Genomic DNA, 18,973 nt, shown 5'->3' on the forward strand with positions numbered 1-18,973 from the left:
TCAAGCAGTTAGAAAACAGTTGCTGTCATCCCAGGGATAGTGTTGATTTTGGTGGGAGGGTGATGGTAGCGGAGATGGAGGGAAGAAGATGGATTTGGTATTTTTTCAGAGCTGAACCTGGGTTTTCTAAACTTGTGTATGTGGTAGAAACATACGTGTATGCTAAGGGAAAGGCCTCCTATTCAGGAGGGTGGGCTTGGCTAACCGTGTCCAATGTGAATCAATGCAAATTGAAATGAGGGGAGTTATGCAGGTGAGAACAGAAGTGGGAGAGAACAGAATATTGGGTCATCTTTTCATTTACCAGGAGGTGAAGGAGGCTGAGAAGGAGCTTGCTGGAGGGTAAGAAGGAAACAGAATGATAATCTCGAAAATTAGAGGAATTTCTAGAAAGGGAGGATGGTCTATAGCAATTTGCTATCCATAAGCAATAAAGAGAGAAAGAGAGAGAGGGAGAGAGGGAGAGATACAGAGAAGAGAAGCAAAGGGCATTGAACTTGGTAATTAAGACATCCCTGAGGGATTGTGGGAAAGTAGGGCCGTTCGATTCTCATGATTCTCTCTCATCTTGAGAAGGGCAGTAGTCCCCTTTGGGAATCTAATGAAAGCTATGGCTGCAAGTGGACAAAATTAGACACAAACAATTTTGTCATATAACTTGAGTTTTTCTCACACCCTTTTGAAATCACTTTATAATCCCCACTATCACTTAATTGGGATTCAATCTTAGATCGAAATACTGATACATTAGCATTAAAATTTTCATGTGCAAGATCTAATTAGGCAAAAGAAAACAGGTATACCTATCAGATGGACATTGATAATTAGATGAATCCCATACTCTGAAAATATATGGAGAAATCGGCAGTTCTGTAAAAGCTGTTGATCATTGCCTTCTCCGGTTTTGACTCTAGGCCCCAAAAAAATGAATCTGCCAAGACCAGTTTTCTGATCTTTTCCTACCTAACATTCCAAGTGTTTTCATCTGGCCACATATTATTTACTAAATCCATCTCTAGCCTTCTGGGCTCACTAGATCAAATGTCACAAAGTGTAATTGCTTATGTGTACTGCTCTCGATCAAAATATCCCAGCTGGCAGATCGAGGGAGGACTTCGAGAGCAGGAAGAGGGACAGAATGTAAAATGCAGGGAGTACCAAACACGTGAAAAGATTTTTTTTCTTTTGGTGGTTTTATTGTTTGACATTTTTTTGAATCCATAAGTGTTTTTTTGGCTTTGTCTCTTCATTGCTTCCTATAGCCTAGCATATCGCCGGTCAGCCGTGACATGGCTTCATTTTTCAGGGACAGGATTTATTACTTCATGCCTCGTTCTCACTTTACTTTAGTACATCTACACTGTGAGCAGCTGCCCCTCAGACAGTCTCAACTACTCATCCCGACTCCTTTATACCATTCTCACTTACCCATTCCTCACATAAAAGCAAACCAATGCAAACAAAAACCATCGCAGAATCTCTGAGAATTTGGCAAGAATTGGCTAAATTCTCTAGCAACGACAGTATCCCGCATTGCTGACAGCTCATTCAGATCTTACAACAGAAAGAAACAATACACGTTTGTTAGTTGTGTTTTTTGCTTTCTTGATGCCAAATGCCACATGATTTGTCCAGGGATTTTTCCTATTACTACTTCCAAGCCTCATTAATTCTGTTCCAATGCTCTTGGCTAGGCTTTATTTGTCACTGTTTTTTGTAATAATAAACATTAAGCTCACCTACTAATGACACAAGTGATTTTATTCAGGAAAAGAAGAAAATAAGAGTGCTGGTAATATTTGGTGACAATTTTTTTTTAAATTAGTATAATATTATTGATTAAGAACATCTCCAAACACTAAACAGTTTTTTGACTGAAATAAAAAGAACATAAATATAACAGTAAATGTGAGGAGTGAGGCCGATTTTATAAGTATAAATAACTTTCTAAGTGTAAATTTTATTAGTGTAAATTACCAAATGTTTTATTATACCATGTTAAACTACATCCCAATGAAGCCCAAATCACTCTACTTGACGAAAAATTTGATTTTAAGTGATCCCCAACTTTGTCAAAATGACATGGTTTCCTATAACAAATCTATTGTCTTTTTACCAACCACTTGTTTTTTTCATAAGGAAGTCACTTCTAAAGTCATACCAACATTGGGGGAAATTCAAAGAATACACTGAAGATGGTTAAGAGACATAATCCTTTCCTCTTTCTCGCAGAGAAGAAAAAAGAATGGTGGTAAAAATGCTTTTTTAAGTAACGTTCTGAGGAGACCTAGAGTTTGCAGGAGGCATTAAACATGTAGGCTGAAGCAAACAAATGACTCTACTCTTTATACTTCTGTTTAGAGAAGAGTCAAATATTCGACCTCAGGTTACATGTCTCTATTTCATTGAAATGAGAATAGGTGGTTCAAAAATTTGAAGGGTGATGAGTTCCAAGGAAATATTTGGAATTCATGAGCTATATTTATTTAACTTGAAGAGATCCCAGCATATTTTATGTACATGATTGCTCTCCTTGAAAACAACATATAAGATAGTTTTGAACAAAGTTTGGGGGGTCATGTTTGAATGGCTCTATATTTGTGAAAGAAATCTTCACTGAAAGCTATTATACATTAATTGCATATATATATCTCCCCCGTTCCCCACCACCTACCCCCACACTCTTAGCTCTTACCATGCCCCTACTACTTTTTCCATATTACAGCTGGGAAAACCAAGCCAAAGGAAACTCAGCTATCTGCCTTAGATTTCAGTTGGTCAGTGATAGCGACTTAATAAACTACTCCATTAAGAACATTTTTATTGAGAAATAATTGAGATACATCCTTGCATAAACTTAAGGTGAACAGCATGACGATTTGATTTGCACATATCGTGAGATAATTATCACCTTAGGTTCAGCTATCATCGTCTTCTCATATAGATCCAATAAAAAAGAAGAGAAAGAAGAATTTTCTTGTGAAAGAAACTCTTAGAATTTACTCCCTTAACAACTTTTCTGTATGTCATACAGCAGTGTTAGCTATGGTCATCATTTTAATATTACATCCCAAGTACTTATTTATCCTGTAACTGCAAGTTTGTAACTTTTAACCATTTTCTTACAATTCCTGTCCCCCATCCTCTGCCTCAGGTAATTTTTTTTTTGATATTCCATATATAAGTGAGATGATACAGTATTTGTCTTCCTCTGACATTTCACTTAACATAATACCTTCAAAGTCTATCCATTTTTAGCAAATGGTAGGATTTCCTCATCTTTTTTACGGCTGGATAATATTTCACTGTGTGTATATACATACACACACACACTCACACATATATGTATCTATACACCAATTTTTTTTTTCCAGGGACACTTAAGTTGTTTCCATATCTTAGTTATTTTAAGTAATGCTTCTATAAACATGGGGGGCATGCAAATTTTTTTTGAGTTAGTATTTTTATTTCCTTTGGATACATTCCTAGAAATGGAACTGCTGGATCATATGGCAGTACTATTTTTAAGTTTTGAGGTTCCTTCCACTGTTTTCCACACTGACTATTTCAATTAGCAATCCCTCCAACAGCCAAGGGTCCCCTTTTCTCTACATCCCTACCAGCCTGGTATCTCCCGTCTTTTTGTTATCGCCCGTCTTTTTTTTTTTTTTTAAATTAAATTTATTTATTTTCAGCATAACAGTATTCATTATTTTTGCACCACACCCAGTGCTCCATGCAATCCGTGCCCTCTATAATACCCACCACCTGGTACCCCGACCTCCCACCCCCCGCCCCTTCAAAACCCTCAGATTGTTTTTCAGAGTCCATAATCTCTCGTGGTTCACCTCCCCTTCCAATTTCCCCCAACTCCCTTCTCCTAACTCCCCATGTCCTCCATGTTATTTGTTATGCTCCACAAATAAGTGAAACCATAGGATAATTGACTCTCTCTGCTTGACTTATTTCACTCAGCATAATCTCTTCCAGTTCCAGTCCCGTCTTTTTGATGATGGCCATTCTAACAGGCATAAGGTGATATCTCATTGTGGTTTTAATTTGCATTTTCCTAATGACTAGTAATGTTGAGCATCTTTTCATGTGTCTGTTGATCTTTTGTATACCTTCTTTGGAGACTGTCTGTTCAGGTCCTTTGTTCATTTTTTTAATTGGTTCATATGTTTTCTTGCTATTGAGTGGAATGAGTTTTTTCTATATTTTGGATATGAACCCCTTCACAGATATATATCGTTTGTAAATATTTTCTCCAATTCTGTAGGTTGTCTTTTCACTTTGTTGATGGTTCATTTTGCTGTGTGGAAGTTTTTAGTTTGATGTATTCCCACTTGTTTATTTTTTATTTTGTTGCTTGTACTTCAGGTGTCCTATCCAAAAAATCATTACCAAGACCCATGTCAAGGAGTTTTATTGCTATGTTTTCTTCTAGGAGTTTCATGATTTCAGGTCTTACATTTAAATCTTTAGTTGATGGTATAGACTTAGGTTCATTTCCAGGCTTTTGATTCTGTTTCATCGTGCCTGCCAATTCTATGCATTAAGATAGTAAGGCATTACCTTACTATCTTAATGACTATACTTTCATAGTATACTTGAAATTAGGAAGTGTGATCTCCTGCTTTGTTCTTCTTTCTCAGGATTCCTTTGTCTATTCAGAGTCTTTCATGGTTCCATATATATTTTATGAGGGGTTTTTTTTTTTTTTTTTGGACTTCTATAAGAAATGCCATTGGAATCCTGATAGCAATTGCATTGAATCTATAGATAGTTTTTGTTAGTTTTAATAATATTAATTCTTCCAGCCCATGAACATGTGATGCCTATCTGTGTCTTCTTCAATTTCTTTCATCAATGTAATGTAAATTTAGTTATGTAAATATTATGTAAAATAATTTTAATTTATAAGTATTTTATTGTTTTTGATGCTACTATAAATGAGATCAACTTCTTCATTTCTTTTTCAGTAAATCCATTGTTGGTGTATAGAAACACAACTAATTTCTGTTTGTTAATTTTATATCCTGCAACTTTATTAAATTCATTAATTAAATCTAACAGGGTTTTCTGGGGGTGGAGTCTTTAGGATTTTCTATATGTAAAAATATGTCATCTGCCTATAGAGCAAACTTTACTTCTTTCTTTCTGATTCTGATATCTTTTCTTCACCCCCTCTCATTTCCCTTCTTCCTTCTTCTTCTCTTTCTCCTCCTCCTCCTCCTTCTTCTTTGCCTGATTGCTCTAGCAGGGACTTCTAGGACTATGCTGAATAGAAATGATGAGAGTCAGCATCTTTGTTTTGTTCCTGATCTTAAAGGAAAATCTAACAACATTTTACCACTGACTGTGGTGTTAGCTGTGGGCTTGTCATGTCTGGCCTTTGTTAAGAAGTGATCCTTCTAAACCTAATTTGTTAAGAGTTTTTACATGAATGATATACTTTGTCAAATGTTGTCTCTGCATCTATTGAGATTATCATATGATTTGTTTTCATTCTCTGTGCCATATCACATTGATTAATTTCTCTATGTTGAACTATCTTTGTACCCTAGGGATACATCCCACTTGATCATGGTGAAAGATCTTTTTTAATGTGCTACTGAATTTGATTTGATTTCAATATCTTTATTGAAAGCTTTTACATCTATACTCATCAAGAATATTGTCTATAGTTTTCTTTTCTAGCAGTATCATTTTCTAGTTTTGGTATCAGGATGATGCTGGCCTCATGAGTTTTGGATTGTCCCATCATCTTCAAAGTTTTGGAGGAGTTTGAGAAGGACTGGTGTTAGTTCTTCTTTAAATGTTTGACAAAATTCACCAGCAAAGCTATCTGCTCCTGAGTTTTCCTTCTTTGGGAGATTTTTGGTTACTGATTCAATCTCCTTACAAGTAATTGGTCTATTCAGATTTTCTATTTCTTCCGGATTCAGTCATGGTAAGTTGTTAAGTTTTTTTCCGTTGCTTTTTCTGTAGCTTTTCCATTGCTCTTAGGTTGTCCAGTTTTTTGGTTTATTGTTCATAACATTAAGAAATGTTTTGTTCACTAAACTGTATGTCTGGTTTATTTCAAGAATCCAATCCAAATTTTGTGACCTGAATTTATTTCTGAAAATTTGTAAGCCTGAATTTTCTGAGTCACTGGGTTAGTTTAGATCATCTAACCAGGTTATCTTTGGAAAAATGACATCACCCACTGTCATGTGGATTCCATCAAGGTATTGCCCATAACAGACAAAGTTTCTTAAGAGAAGCTTAGGCTGAATTGATTGAGAATCTAATGTGTACTTACAGGCAAAAATATTCCAGCATTAGGAAATGTTAGGCATTAAGTATTTTCTTTTTAGGATTCTTTGTTTTACTCATAATATATGAAAGTACTGGCTAGGCTTTATAGCCCCCTCATGCCTATTTAATAGTTGAGAGTGCTCAAGCTGATTATTATGGTACATTAGACCTTTGTTGATGGCAAAATGAAATATGGTTCAATTTCCTAAGGTTTTTAAGCAGAAATCCTATAGAAATAAAATGTAAGCAAATTGCTACTCCCAGAATTTCTGCCTGGACTATTCTAATCATACCCACATCCTCCTGGCTGTAACACCCCAGTTAATTCCCACCTATTTATTAAGACCCAGGTCAAGTATTGACTTTTTATAAAGCTCTAATTCTTCCAGGAAGAATTATATTTTCCCCTCTTGCTTCTACAGAACTCTGCATGGATCTCTTTCTACTCTAACACTTCCCAGATGGATGTCTAAGAGAAATCAGACAATAGAGACTTGTCATTTTCTTCTGTATATTCTCAATGCTTGAGAAGTACCTGATAACTGCATGTTACCGAAGAGCAGTCTTGTTTAAACTCATGAAAAAGGGTTAAGTCATTCACCAGATTTTAGTTTTAGTCAGAGAGATGGTAGGTTTCCATGTTCAAAATGGATTTCACATAATCTTATAGCTTAATTGCTTAAAACACTTACGATAAATAGCAACAATTCTCTTAGGACTTTGTGACCTACCTTACTTGACTTGTGGTCCACATTAAAAGTGGCAATTGCATCCTCTGTTTTTTTCCTCCCAGATTTGGTTATTACATATTCAGCAAGTTTGTTTGCTAAATAGGTCTTTCCAGTACCACTGGGTCCTGAGAGTATAATTCTGTGATGCTCCATCAACAAGTTAAAGTACCTCTGGGTAATTGGTTTAGGAATCAGTGTATCAAAAACAAAACTGTCCAAACTGTTTTCTTCTACCCCTGAAGGAGAAACAAAAGGAACAGCATGCCTTATTGTTCTACAGAAGCTGGAATTTAAAATACAGTGTTAACCCACAACAGAGTTTTATTGGTCATGGGAATGCGGGCTTTGTAAAATGCTTTCCTTGATATTTCTAACTCACAACCACGTGTTGCCATTTTAAGACAAAAAAGCATTACTAATAAGGCAGAGTGAACATCCAAATGAACCTAAATGCTTTCCTTTTGTTCAGGCTTTCCTCCACTGTCTACTTCAGGTTTCCCACTTATGTTTCCAGAGAGAAGTGGAAGAATTACTATAAATTCTATTATAATATCTTCCTTCCCTCTGAAGGGGGTAGTTTTGTTAAGAATAAGTGTACAAATTAAAATACATATGTATTTTCTTCCCTTTTTCTTCCTATTTTCTCTTCCTCTTCATTCCTCTTCATTCTCTTCTATCTCTCATTATAAACCCCAGCTGTTCACCCACTTAAGCTTTGGAAGAATATGAATTGTGATATTTGGCAAGGAATTAAGAAGTAAAGCAACAGTATCCCCTTTTACTACTAACCCAAGCACCTTAATCACAAAATCAAATGTTGGCAAATTCCTCTATTAATCCAGTTTATAGAGATCTGTTCTGGCTCTTTAACATATATGAACAAAGAATTAGGAAGACAAGTATACTTCAGATATTCCATTTGCCTATAATTAATCACATCATCCAAAGCAAACAGAATTTCTTAGCCCCAATTCTTAACATCTATTCTCTATCCCCAGTGGGTATTTATTGGGTACACATATTTTAAAATCAAAGTACAGTGATGAATTTATTACTCTGGGATAGGCAAGAAATTCTTTGTGCCCTCCCAAAATGAAAGATGATAATGGGGAAAAACCTAGAAATTTGAAATTCCCTAAATCACATTCCTATTCTTGAGTCTTGGAGAATCTTCAAAATTACATTCCAAGTTTCACATCCCAGAAGTCAAAGAATTTCATTTACTTGAATTTTAGTGTTTTTAGTAAGATTTTAGTGTTTTAAAAATAAATATGTCCCATTTCATACTAAAACTATCAATGTAGTTAACACAATTTTCAAATACGAAAATCTGAAGTAAAACTAAAAAAAAAAAAGAGAGAGAGAGAGAGAGAAATGGAGGGAGGAGGGGAGGGAAAGAAGAAAGGAAGAAAAAAATGGATGTTGGTTTAAAAAATACAGTTTGTTTTCTTTTCGTTTTTGTTTTTACCTTTCAGGTTCACAGTAATGATGTTATTATCTCCAACAAGGTATCCACAAGGCAGCAGTTCAGGCACTTCTAGGCTGTGAGATCTAATTAAATCTCCTATACAGTAGCTAGCAATGCAGTCAGAGCTCAGACCAAGGCTAGAGGATGTATCAATTCGGAACACATATTCCTAAAATGATACATACAAAAAGGAAGTCAAAACAGAGATTCAACTCATCTACAACAAATATAAAACTCATGGGGATATGAAGCTAGCTGTCAAGAATTTTGGAATTGGTAATAAAAGAATTATTAATATCACGCAGCATAAAGAGAGAAAGCTTTCCTTACTACTTGAAATGGAGGGAAGAAAAAGCAGATGTGTCTACATTACTAAAGCTAAGAAAAGCATCTAAAATAAAGCATATTCAAAAATTAATATCAAGATATCTTGCACAACTTACCTTAAAGAGACGTCTAATTACACCATCTAAGACATCCCACTTGGTTTTTCCACTAACGCCAATGGATCCTATCAAATATGCCTGAGACTTCTGATCCTAAGAAAGAATAAAATAAAACATGATAAAACCCAGTTATATGTCTTGTTTTATTACTCTATTTTCTAATAAAACATACTAATGTACTAATAATTAAGGACTAAAATGTTCATTAAGCCTATGCTATGGATGTTATAGCAACAGACATGTATAGTTTATTATATAAAGTAAAACATATCCCAACAAACTAAACAAATGAAGTAACATCAATAACAACAACAAGAAAGAATGAGATGAGATGAAGTGGAATGGTATGGAAAACTGATTCATGACCTGTTTGGTAGTAGGAAAAATAGTCTTTTGCTTTAATGCAGTGGGTGCATTCTGGAAGAGAAGCAGCTTGGTAGAAGGGAGAAGGTAACAGAGATGGACGAGAACTATCTCATATGTGCCCTAGAACTTCATCTTACTCATTTTTGATCCTATCTTTGCTAAGTCTAAAAATCAGTTTTTTCATTTGTTGATTTAGATTATACCTAAAATCTAATCTGTCTTTTTTTTTTTTTTTTTAAGATTTATTTTGTCTATTTTAGAGACAGAGAGAGAGCACTCCTGGGGAAGGGTAGAGGGAGAGGGAGAATCTCAAACAGCTTCCCCACTGACCACAGAGCCTGATGTGGGGCTCAATCTCACAACCCTGAGATCACAAACTGAGCCAAAACCAAGTGGGACATTTAACAGACTGTGCCACCCAGACACCTCTAAAGTCTAATCCATCTTTTTAGAAATGTGTTATCCACAGTAGCATTCCCATTTTGAATTTATCAGAAAATCCACTAAAAGAACATGTCAGGGAATCCTACAGGACTCACTTTATCAAGGAAAGAATCCCTTTCAAAACAGAGAATGGTCCCAAATTTATTATTATTTTTTGTCACATGGGATTTTGAGGACTTTCTACATATATTGGACAAATAATTCCAGATTTATAGTCTAAGTGTAGCCTTTTTTACGATGACTGGAAATGGTCATGTAAAAGTAAGCATGAGGCCAGTAGATATAATTAGCTTGTTGATACATTATAATCCTCTGGTCGCCTACTGCATTCATCCTTAAAAGGTGTTAGAATAATACCTAAGTCAGATATTAGGAGATACGGATCCTACAACACAGAATTACCTACCTAATTCTACCACCTAATTAAAGAAATGTGACTTTAGGTAAGTCACTTAGCCACCTTAGAGTCTTGATTTTTTATCTGTAACTTTTACCAATATAAGGGTAAATGATTATTGTCATCATTTAGATATAATTCAAGTTAGAAGCCAATACCTTTTCCAGAAAGAGTTAAGAAATTCACAGCAAACCATTGTGATTTTTTTTAGTACTCTTATGGACTGAATGTTTATGTCTCCCCCAAATCCATATGTTAGAGCCATAACCCTCAATGTGATGATTTTTGGAAATGGAGACTTTAGGAAGAAGTCAGAGTAGGTCAGTAGAATGGGGCTCTCATGATGAGATTAGTAACTTATAAATACGGGAAGAGAGAGAGACCTCCATCTCTCTCTCTCTCTCTCTCTCTCTCCAAGTACACACACTTTGGAAAGGGATAATAAGAAGATATATCAAGAAGTTAGCTATCTGCAATGCAATGAGAGATTCCTCACTAGGAACCAAATCAGCCAGCATCTTGATCTTGGGCTTCACAGTGATGACAAAATACATTTTTGATGTTTGGGCCACCCAATCTATAGTATTTTGTTATAGAAGCTCAAGAAAACTAAGACAACTACCTTCAATGTTCAAAAACATCACTTTTTAGCATTATTTTTAAAAAGAAAACTTGTTTCCCAGTATTATTGTAACCCAGGCAAAATGAATGCTCATACTATGTTTTGTAAGTAGCTGCTTTTAAATTAGAGCAAGTTTAAGCTTCACTGAGACTATTACAGCCTTTTGCATGAAGACCCACTTGGGAAAATCTGGCATAAATCTGCAGCTCAAGCAGAAAGTTTATGGCATTGGAATTCTTTGAATATTTACGCAGTGTAAAAATTCACAAGTGCTATCTTACTTTTCAAGCTTCAAAACTTCAATTATTTTAAAATTCCAAAGGAGTTTTTGTTTTTTCTTTTTGATAGGAAAAAATTCAGAGACTTACAAATTTGTGTTCTTGGCCACTCAACTACAAAATTCAGCTTAAAATAATACTTTTAGTTTTAAAAAAGGACTTGAGTCATGATAACAAAATTTGATTCCAGAAAAGTTAAAATATTTTCCTCATCAACTTAGACTTTGCTTAAAAAATGATCCATACACGTAGCATCAATGGAAATATCATACTAAGTTCAGTGAATATTTCTTTCCAGGGTCTATAATATTCATATAGCTTTTAGTCTCCTCTTTGTACAATGACTATATTGATAACTCTGGTAACATGTTACTACATGTCATAAATACACCTGTATTTTAAAGGTGACACCAAAAGAATGTTAGACAAGATGTTGTTGTCCAACAAAGCAGTGTTACTTTTTTGAAGTTCTAGAAATGAGAATGGTTGACAAACAATGAGAATGGTTGTCGCCAGTGAATGAACGTGATGTACTGAGACACATTTCTACTTATATGATCGTATCATTTCTTTTAAGTCCCTAACTTCCATGCTTCTACAACATATTAAGCCAATGCCAAGATACATACGCTGATAGTATAGTTACTAGGACAAACACTCAAATATAAAATAGATTTGATTCATGGTCATGTTCATAATTCAGTTAAAGAATTTAAAATTAAGAACATACCTTTGCTCGGCCATAGCCCTTGCTTATGGAGACGATAATTTTCACACTGCGGCCATCTTTATGTCCAGTTGCATCGCCAGCATCATCTAGCAAAATATCTACCAAAGTTTCACACCACAATAGAGTCACATTAGCTTGGAACTGTTTATTTTCATTGTTTTCTCCCTCATAGTTTTATAACTTTCAGTGGGAATATTTGGTCTTTTTGTTTCCCATTCTAGCCTAACTAGTTTGAAAAATCTCAGCTTTCAAGAAGATGAATTAGTGTGGTTGGACTGAAGGTTCAGTCTAAGAATTTATTTCTGCCTTCAAAGACCTTCACCCACATGCTGGGCCATTGCCTTCAGATGAGGAAATAAAGGGTTTCTTTTCCTATTATACCCAGGTCTGAGGAATACCTGAGTAATACTCTGTTACCATTGTAACTGTGACAAACTGAAAAGCAATTTGACTTTTCTAACCAACCTAAAATATCCAAACTCAATACCCATGCAATTTACGAATGCTAAGGTGCTGAGATTGGCTGTCAACTGAAATTATTTTCAAGCATCTGGCACATATCCAGCTTTACTGTTGCTTACCTTATATCTATAATTGTTAGGTACTGTTATTGAATTTCAACCGTAGCATTATACTTCCCTATGGAAGTACATTAATTATCACTTTCCTGTACCCTTCATGCTTATAGTGTTTAAAACCAAAATAGTATTTCTAGTAATCAGCTAAGACTTACAGAAGCATGATAAAGCTAGCTAATCTTCAAAGCACCAGCCTTTAAATGCAATTAAAGATTAATTTTCAAAAAATATATGAGATTAATGTCCATTTGGATAATTACTAACATCAACTATCCCACATATAAGTTTTCCTTTGACAATAATGTTATTATAGAACTCAGCTACGTGCTAAAAAGCACATGTGTCTGGTGACATGAGGCCTCAATTACTCTGACTAAATTTATAGAGATAAAGGCTGTGAATGTACTATCAGAGAAATGATAATTTAATCAATTACCTTCTGAAAATGAAATGGTCCTATTATCTTAATAATTAAGAGTATGTAATTTCACAAAGGAAGAAGTAAAAATCATCAAAAATCAAGAGAATTTGAGAAACATGGATATTTTTGCTGGAATTCTTTTTTTTTTTTTTTTTAATTGGAAGGCCACGCATTGCCTTCATTTATTGTAGCTAGAAATTTTTAAATCATCAAAGATAATCTCCTTACTAGAAATTTATTTTACCAAATCAATATGTTCAGAACTTCTCACCTTATTGCTTATCTCAGTCAAAAATAAAACTCTTTGTTAAGTGTCATTTAATCCTCTTGTTCTTTTTCTTAGAAGTTTAGAATAGATACCATTGACTGCCTACATCTAAATTTCTGGTAGGCTGTGACCAAATTATCTCTTTGTGCTTTGCTCCATTAGTCATAAATGTTTATAAATATTCAAAAATATTTATTAAACCTAAATGATACCAGGAACTGTGTTGGGCATTAGGAATGAAGGCTAAGAAGCAAAATGAATTTTTTGCTCTTTGGAGTATACATTCTCCTAGTGTAATTTTAGAATGTGTTAAGTGCAAGAAATAATGGGCATGAAGCAGTGAAACAATAACCGAAGGAAGTTGGCTCTACACGGATAGGTCATCCTGGAAGCCTTCCTTGAGGAGGCGCTGTTTAGACATAAGACCAGCAGGACCTAGGAAAAGAGGTCCAGAAAACAAGAACAGATGCAAAACCCTTGATGAAAGAGCTGGGTGTGTTCAAGGCTCAGACCAATGCTCTGCGTGGCCGGACTGTGGAAATCAAGTTGGGGGCGGGGAAGAGTAGTATGAAATGATGAGATGGACAAGGGCCAAGTCGTGAGCGGCCTAGTTCTCCACAGCAAGACATTTAGTCTGATTTCTCATCTACTTTTCTGTTCAGGTTTGCTTTGGAACCTATTACTCCTTTCATGTTATGTTTATTTTTTTTAAAAATGTGCTGAAAATATGGAATTTCTCCTGAGAGCAGAAGTAAGTATTTACAATAAATGAATGTATGACTCTCGACATCTTGTATGTGGTTAATTAAAGCAAAATGAATATAGTAGTGAAAAGATCAGGTACTGGCTTCATACAGATCTGGGTTCAAATATTAGCTCTGCCTCCTACTATTCACATGATCTTGAACAAATTATTATCATCTCTTTCCTCAGTCTTGGTTTCCTCATCTGTAAAATGGGGCTCACACAGCACCTACTACATAGGGTTACTGAGACCATCAGAGATAATGCTTTTATAGTACTTTATCCTCAGTGTTTAATAAGGTCAGCTGTTCTAACCATTATTCCCTTTTTCTGTGTGTTTATTGTAACTCCTTCTCTTCATAGTGGGGGGAGGAGCACATCATGACTCACTATGTGTCTCCCCCTGTTCCCAATATATTGATAAGATGATCACCTGAAGAAACAACTCCAAGAAAAAAATGAAAACAGCAAATTTTTGAGGCAAAACTTTTCTATGGGGGTTGGTTTTATTTTTTTGTTTGTTTTGCAGAAAACAAGTTATGGTCCTCTGTCAATATTTTGAAGGAAGAATAAAAAGATCTGGCATTCTGGTTATAATTAAGTGAAATTCTGAACAAAAAAATGAAGGCTTTTCAAATTCTGTGTTTACTGGCTATACAGAATATGCAGTTATAAATTAGGAACCAAACATTTGTCAATTATCCACTGCCCTGCCTACCCCTCACCTTTTATAACAAATTGATCATGAACCCTAGAAAGTTTTTTTACTTAAAAAACCCCAATGGAAAGGGACTTCTGATTTCTAATTTTGAACCCAGTAAACAAGAGTGAAGATGGTGAAAACCGTATCCTAGTCATGTGATTTAATCTTTTATTACTTCAGATACAATTGTCACTAGTAAAAAATAATTAAGAAAATAAAATAATAATGAACTACAAAGAAGTAATAAAATAAGTATTAAAAAGTACAATTTTGAAACCCCTCTCCCCCCAAAAATTTGCCTCAAATTCTGAATCACAGACATCAGTATTTTCAGTCTGATGAATACAGAAACTATATTTGATTTATTTAATTATATTTATCTTTATGAATTTTAGTCTTTCCTGGACATGAATTTTAGTTTCATTTTTATTTGGCTTCAGTTTCTAAGCTATCTTTAGTACTAACTATGCCCCCTTTAAACCTTATTATATTTCAATGAGATAAAACAAAATCATGTAACAAGCAAGGAAATCCTGCCATGATGTTGTCCAGGCCCCTGTCTTTCCTTAGGAGTCAAGCCAGGACAAGAGAGTCACTGACTGCTTCTCTTCTCCATTAGGTTCATCATGGACAAGCCAACACACAGGATATCACTCAGGGCTCCCAGAATCTACACATTTAAATTTTCTGTTTTTTCCTTTTTTAGTATCTTTTGAAAAACTTGGGTGATAACACCTTAGGGACAATTTACACATCCAAGTTACTATCACAGTCCCATAGTTCTAATTTACTGTATGGTTTAGGAGTTCATTTAATTGTGACATCTCTTTATTTTCTAAGCTATTGATATTTATTTTAGTTGATGTTTTTTCTCCGAATTCATTTCTCTTCTCCCAAACCTGCCAAATGGTTTCCTGAATTTCAAGGAGTTCCTACTTGCCTTTTTAGTCCTCACCTGTCTTTTCTAAGAAGAAAGCAAGTTATATACTTGAACCATTCATTTTACATTATGAAGGACATATTTAACGGTAGAATTACTAAAATTCTGATTTTGTAGAAGAGATGTGATTTAGTAACAATTTCATCAACATCAGCATGCTGTGTCTCTGTTTCTCTTCCTCATCTTCTGCTATATTTTAGTGTCATTTAAGGCAAGCCTGGAAGAATTATATAGTTGTATAATGGAATCTACAGCTGCCCAGGAACATGTATATCATTGGTTTTCAAGCGTCATCTGGTGGCTATGTTTTGCAATTACCACAGATCTTCATGTAAACCTCTCCTCAACTCAATCTTCTATACATAAAATGATTCAGGGCCATAGGAGCTGTTACACTTTATAAATGAAGAGTTGGTCAGATACTAAGATAACATTATGTCAGATGATTCTATTTGCTATGAAATAAAACTGCATCCTTGTCCCTTCATTAGTACCCTTGAACACAGTAACAGAATCCAGTGAGTTCTTTTCGTTTGTTTGTTGAAGGTTTAATAGAACTGTGTGCCCTGGGTGAGGTAGTAGCCTTATGTTCTCTCCACATAACATCATGCAAGATCTGGTCAAATTTACAGAGGGGTGTTGACGTATTCATCAATGGGCTTCATATCCTTAAGACACCACAGAATTGCATGGGATTACTAGTATTATAGTCATAAGCACTAATGCTCAGCACTGAGAACATTATTTTTCTTTATGGTGTTCATAATTGTTAAGGAGGTACTTCTCAAACACAAGTAATTTTTTAAATGATATGAAAACTATGATCTCTTAAGTCTTTCACTCTTTCACAGAGAATGCTCTTTTGAAGTTATCATAAGGTAGAAGAAATGGGGCTATTTCCAAGAATTAAGAGGGCTCACATTTTCATGAGGGTGAAGTGAGAAGAGTGGTGGGTGAGATTCCCCAAATTCCAGCCCCCTCCCCACTCACGAAGTCATAGGAATGATTTGATTCAGGCAGGTGTGTACACAAAATTACCTGAGGTAACAGACTCTGTAATGTTCAGATTGTTCAGGGAAAGGCCCAACGACTGCCGTGAAGATGAGGACGATGTGGTGCTTGAGGACTCTGATGGTGGGCGAGCGGGTTTGGCTGTGTTACCAGTTTCTGCCTTCAATCGGTCATTTTCCGCCTTCAGTATTTCAATTTCATTCTGTTGTGAGGGTGGGAATTATGAAAAAAAAAAAAAAATCCAGCTAGTTTGAGTGAGAAAAATGGTACCAATGCTTTTATCAGAGTTGATTATTTGGTTTATTAAATAAAGCATATGGTGATATGTTAAGTAAACAATTATAAACTATGAAAACAGGATTTCCTCCTCAGAAGGAAAGTCAACCTACTCTCTTTCTTACATACGTATATTTGTGTATTCACAAACATAGATGTACTAACCATTAGAATTTGTTTAAGCATTTTTTAAATATACCTTATATTTGAGGAATCTTCCAGGACTTGATACCATTTGAATCAAGAACAACAATTTTTAAAGCATTCATAAAATTTCTCATTTGAAGATTTCATTTATTTATTTGACAGAGAGAGACAGAGAGTGCGCACAAGCAGGGGAACAGCAAGCAGAAGGAGAGGGAGAAGCTGGCTCCCTGCTGAGCAGGACCCTGGGATCATGACCTGAGTCAAAGCCAAGTCAAAGACAGACACTTAACTGACTGAGATACCCATGCGCACCCAAATTTCTCATTTTAAACATACTGTTAAAATCTTACAGGTAAATAATTCCATCTGTAATAATATCCTGAACTCATGGAGAGTTGAAAACCAGAGTCAAAGAAAAACAATATAAAAAAGGTGATTTAAAATTATTTTAAAACCCCAGCTAACATCTCAAAGAGTTTCTGTTCCTTCAAAATGGGGGTGCTAAGCTTCTAAAAACCACAAAGACCTTTTGGTGAATATACACAGTGGCAGATAAATCTGCTCAGCAATGAGCTTTTCTTATTTCAGCCCTCTACAATACCCAGCGATTACCGGTTTATAATAATAAAACGAAAACTTAGCCTGAGCACAGACTGGTTCTGAAATTAACCTTCAGATGTTTCCCCAAATACAAAAGCTTTACTTCTACAGATGGCATTCTACATCACTTTTATTTTCATATTTAGAAAGCTTGTGTTAAACTTCTGTAGTTTCCTCATTACCCCCCCCCCCCAATACAAAATAGGTAAAGGCAACTGAAAGTCAGATTTCAAAAGAAGGGAAAAAAGCCAACACAAAGGTAAATCATGGGAAAGTGAAGACGCAACGTTTATCGTTTGTCGTAGTTTCTCGGCAAACTCAGCTCTCAAGTGAACCGAATCACTGGTACAAGTGTCTTGAATGGCCCTTGAGTGCAACTGGCCAGGGGGTACTCTCACTTCGCACCCTGGCTTTGACAAAATGCTCCATTCAGTGTTGGGAGATGAGGGGCAAAGTTTGAATAAACAGACTGTTTCCATGGTGGGTTTCAAAGAGAGATTTGTTTTTATAATAAGCAAGAGTGGCAACGATACAGTATTTTCCGTCTCTCCTCTTCGCTCCTGCAAGGTGGTCAGCACTGACCTGCATCCGGTTCATGGCTTCCCGGATCTGGTCAAGGTGATGAGCAGAGCTGAGGGCCTCTAGTCGAATATCTGTTAATTTTAACTCCTTTTCTCTGAGCTCGCTCTTCAGCTGCAGAATTATCTCTGCCTCAGCCTCTGTGCACTCACAGATCCTGAAGAAGGAAACAAACACACAATCAGTTGCCAGGAGGGAAACCAGGGGATCAGGAAAAGCAATGCTTCCTTTAAGGCTGAAATGCAATATTATCCAGCAGCTATAGAGGTTCTGTGCTGCCAGCAAAACCTAAAGAGGAGGAGAAAGAGTTTTACAAACAGTAATACATTTCCAGGTTCAAAACTGGAAACAGGAACTGTCTTTTTCCTTTAATCCTTTCTTCCTATTTTTCTGAAGTTTAAAAACAATCCATTATTATTCAAGACCAAGTAATCTTCAAAATATCCTTGCGGCTGATATTCATGAGGCTGCATAGCATCACACCATCTCATTCTGCCATTCTTCAAGGGACTTAAATTTCTATTTGCAATTTAGGAAATATTTTTTTAAAGTACTCATGTTTTTAAAACTGATTATTATTATTATTATTATTTGCAAAACTGTGCAAAGTGTAACATTATTTGCTACTACACTGTCTTCAAGTTACCATGAAAATCCAATATAAATATTGTAGAAAATAAATCAGGGAGATTAGTTGTGGACATTTAAATAATGGATGAGTGTTATATAATCTCCCTGGTCAGCTCAGCTGATTTAGGGGATCAAAGCTAATGAAGCTAAATCACAGGTTTCAACCCATGCAAGTGGACTAGTCGAGGGCTCCTTGAAGGTCATCCACATCACTTCCTCATTATTTTGTTGTTATTGTTGTTTTGTAGGTAGTTTTGCAGTAAAGAAGGTGCGAGAACTTGTTTTTGATGA

At 35.4% G+C, this 18,973-nt stretch overlaps 1 protein-coding gene across 8 annotated transcripts in view; it reads right to left on the reverse strand.

Moving 5' to 3' along the window:
* The window catches only part of NAV3 (neuron navigator 3), a 597,791-nt gene that overhangs the window by 18,523 nt on the left and 560,295 nt on the right, over window positions 1–18,973 (reverse strand). For all 8 annotated transcript variants that reach the window (XM_045069074.1, XM_045069076.1, XM_045069075.1 and 5 more), the window contains 6 exons: window positions 18,056–18,209; window positions 16,478–16,652; window positions 11,786–11,883; window positions 8,946–9,041; window positions 8,503–8,671; window positions 7,035–7,270 (listed from right to left, as the gene is read on the reverse strand). In XM_045069074.1, coding sequence (XP_044925009.1) covers window positions 7,035–7,270; window positions 8,503–8,671; window positions 8,946–9,041; window positions 11,786–11,883; window positions 16,478–16,652; window positions 18,056–18,209 — 928 coding nt within the window. The remainder of the gene's footprint in view (window positions 1–7,034; window positions 7,271–8,502; window positions 8,672–8,945; window positions 9,042–11,785; window positions 11,884–16,477; window positions 16,653–18,055; window positions 18,210–18,973) is intronic.

Source organism: Mustela putorius, unplaced genomic scaffold, assembly GCF_011764305.1.
Source record: "Mustela putorius furo isolate JIRA1106 unplaced genomic scaffold, ASM1176430v1.1 tig00003911_pilon_pilon_pilon, whole genome shotgun sequence".
Lineage (NCBI taxonomy): Eukaryota > Metazoa > Chordata > Mammalia > Carnivora > Mustelidae > Mustela > Mustela putorius.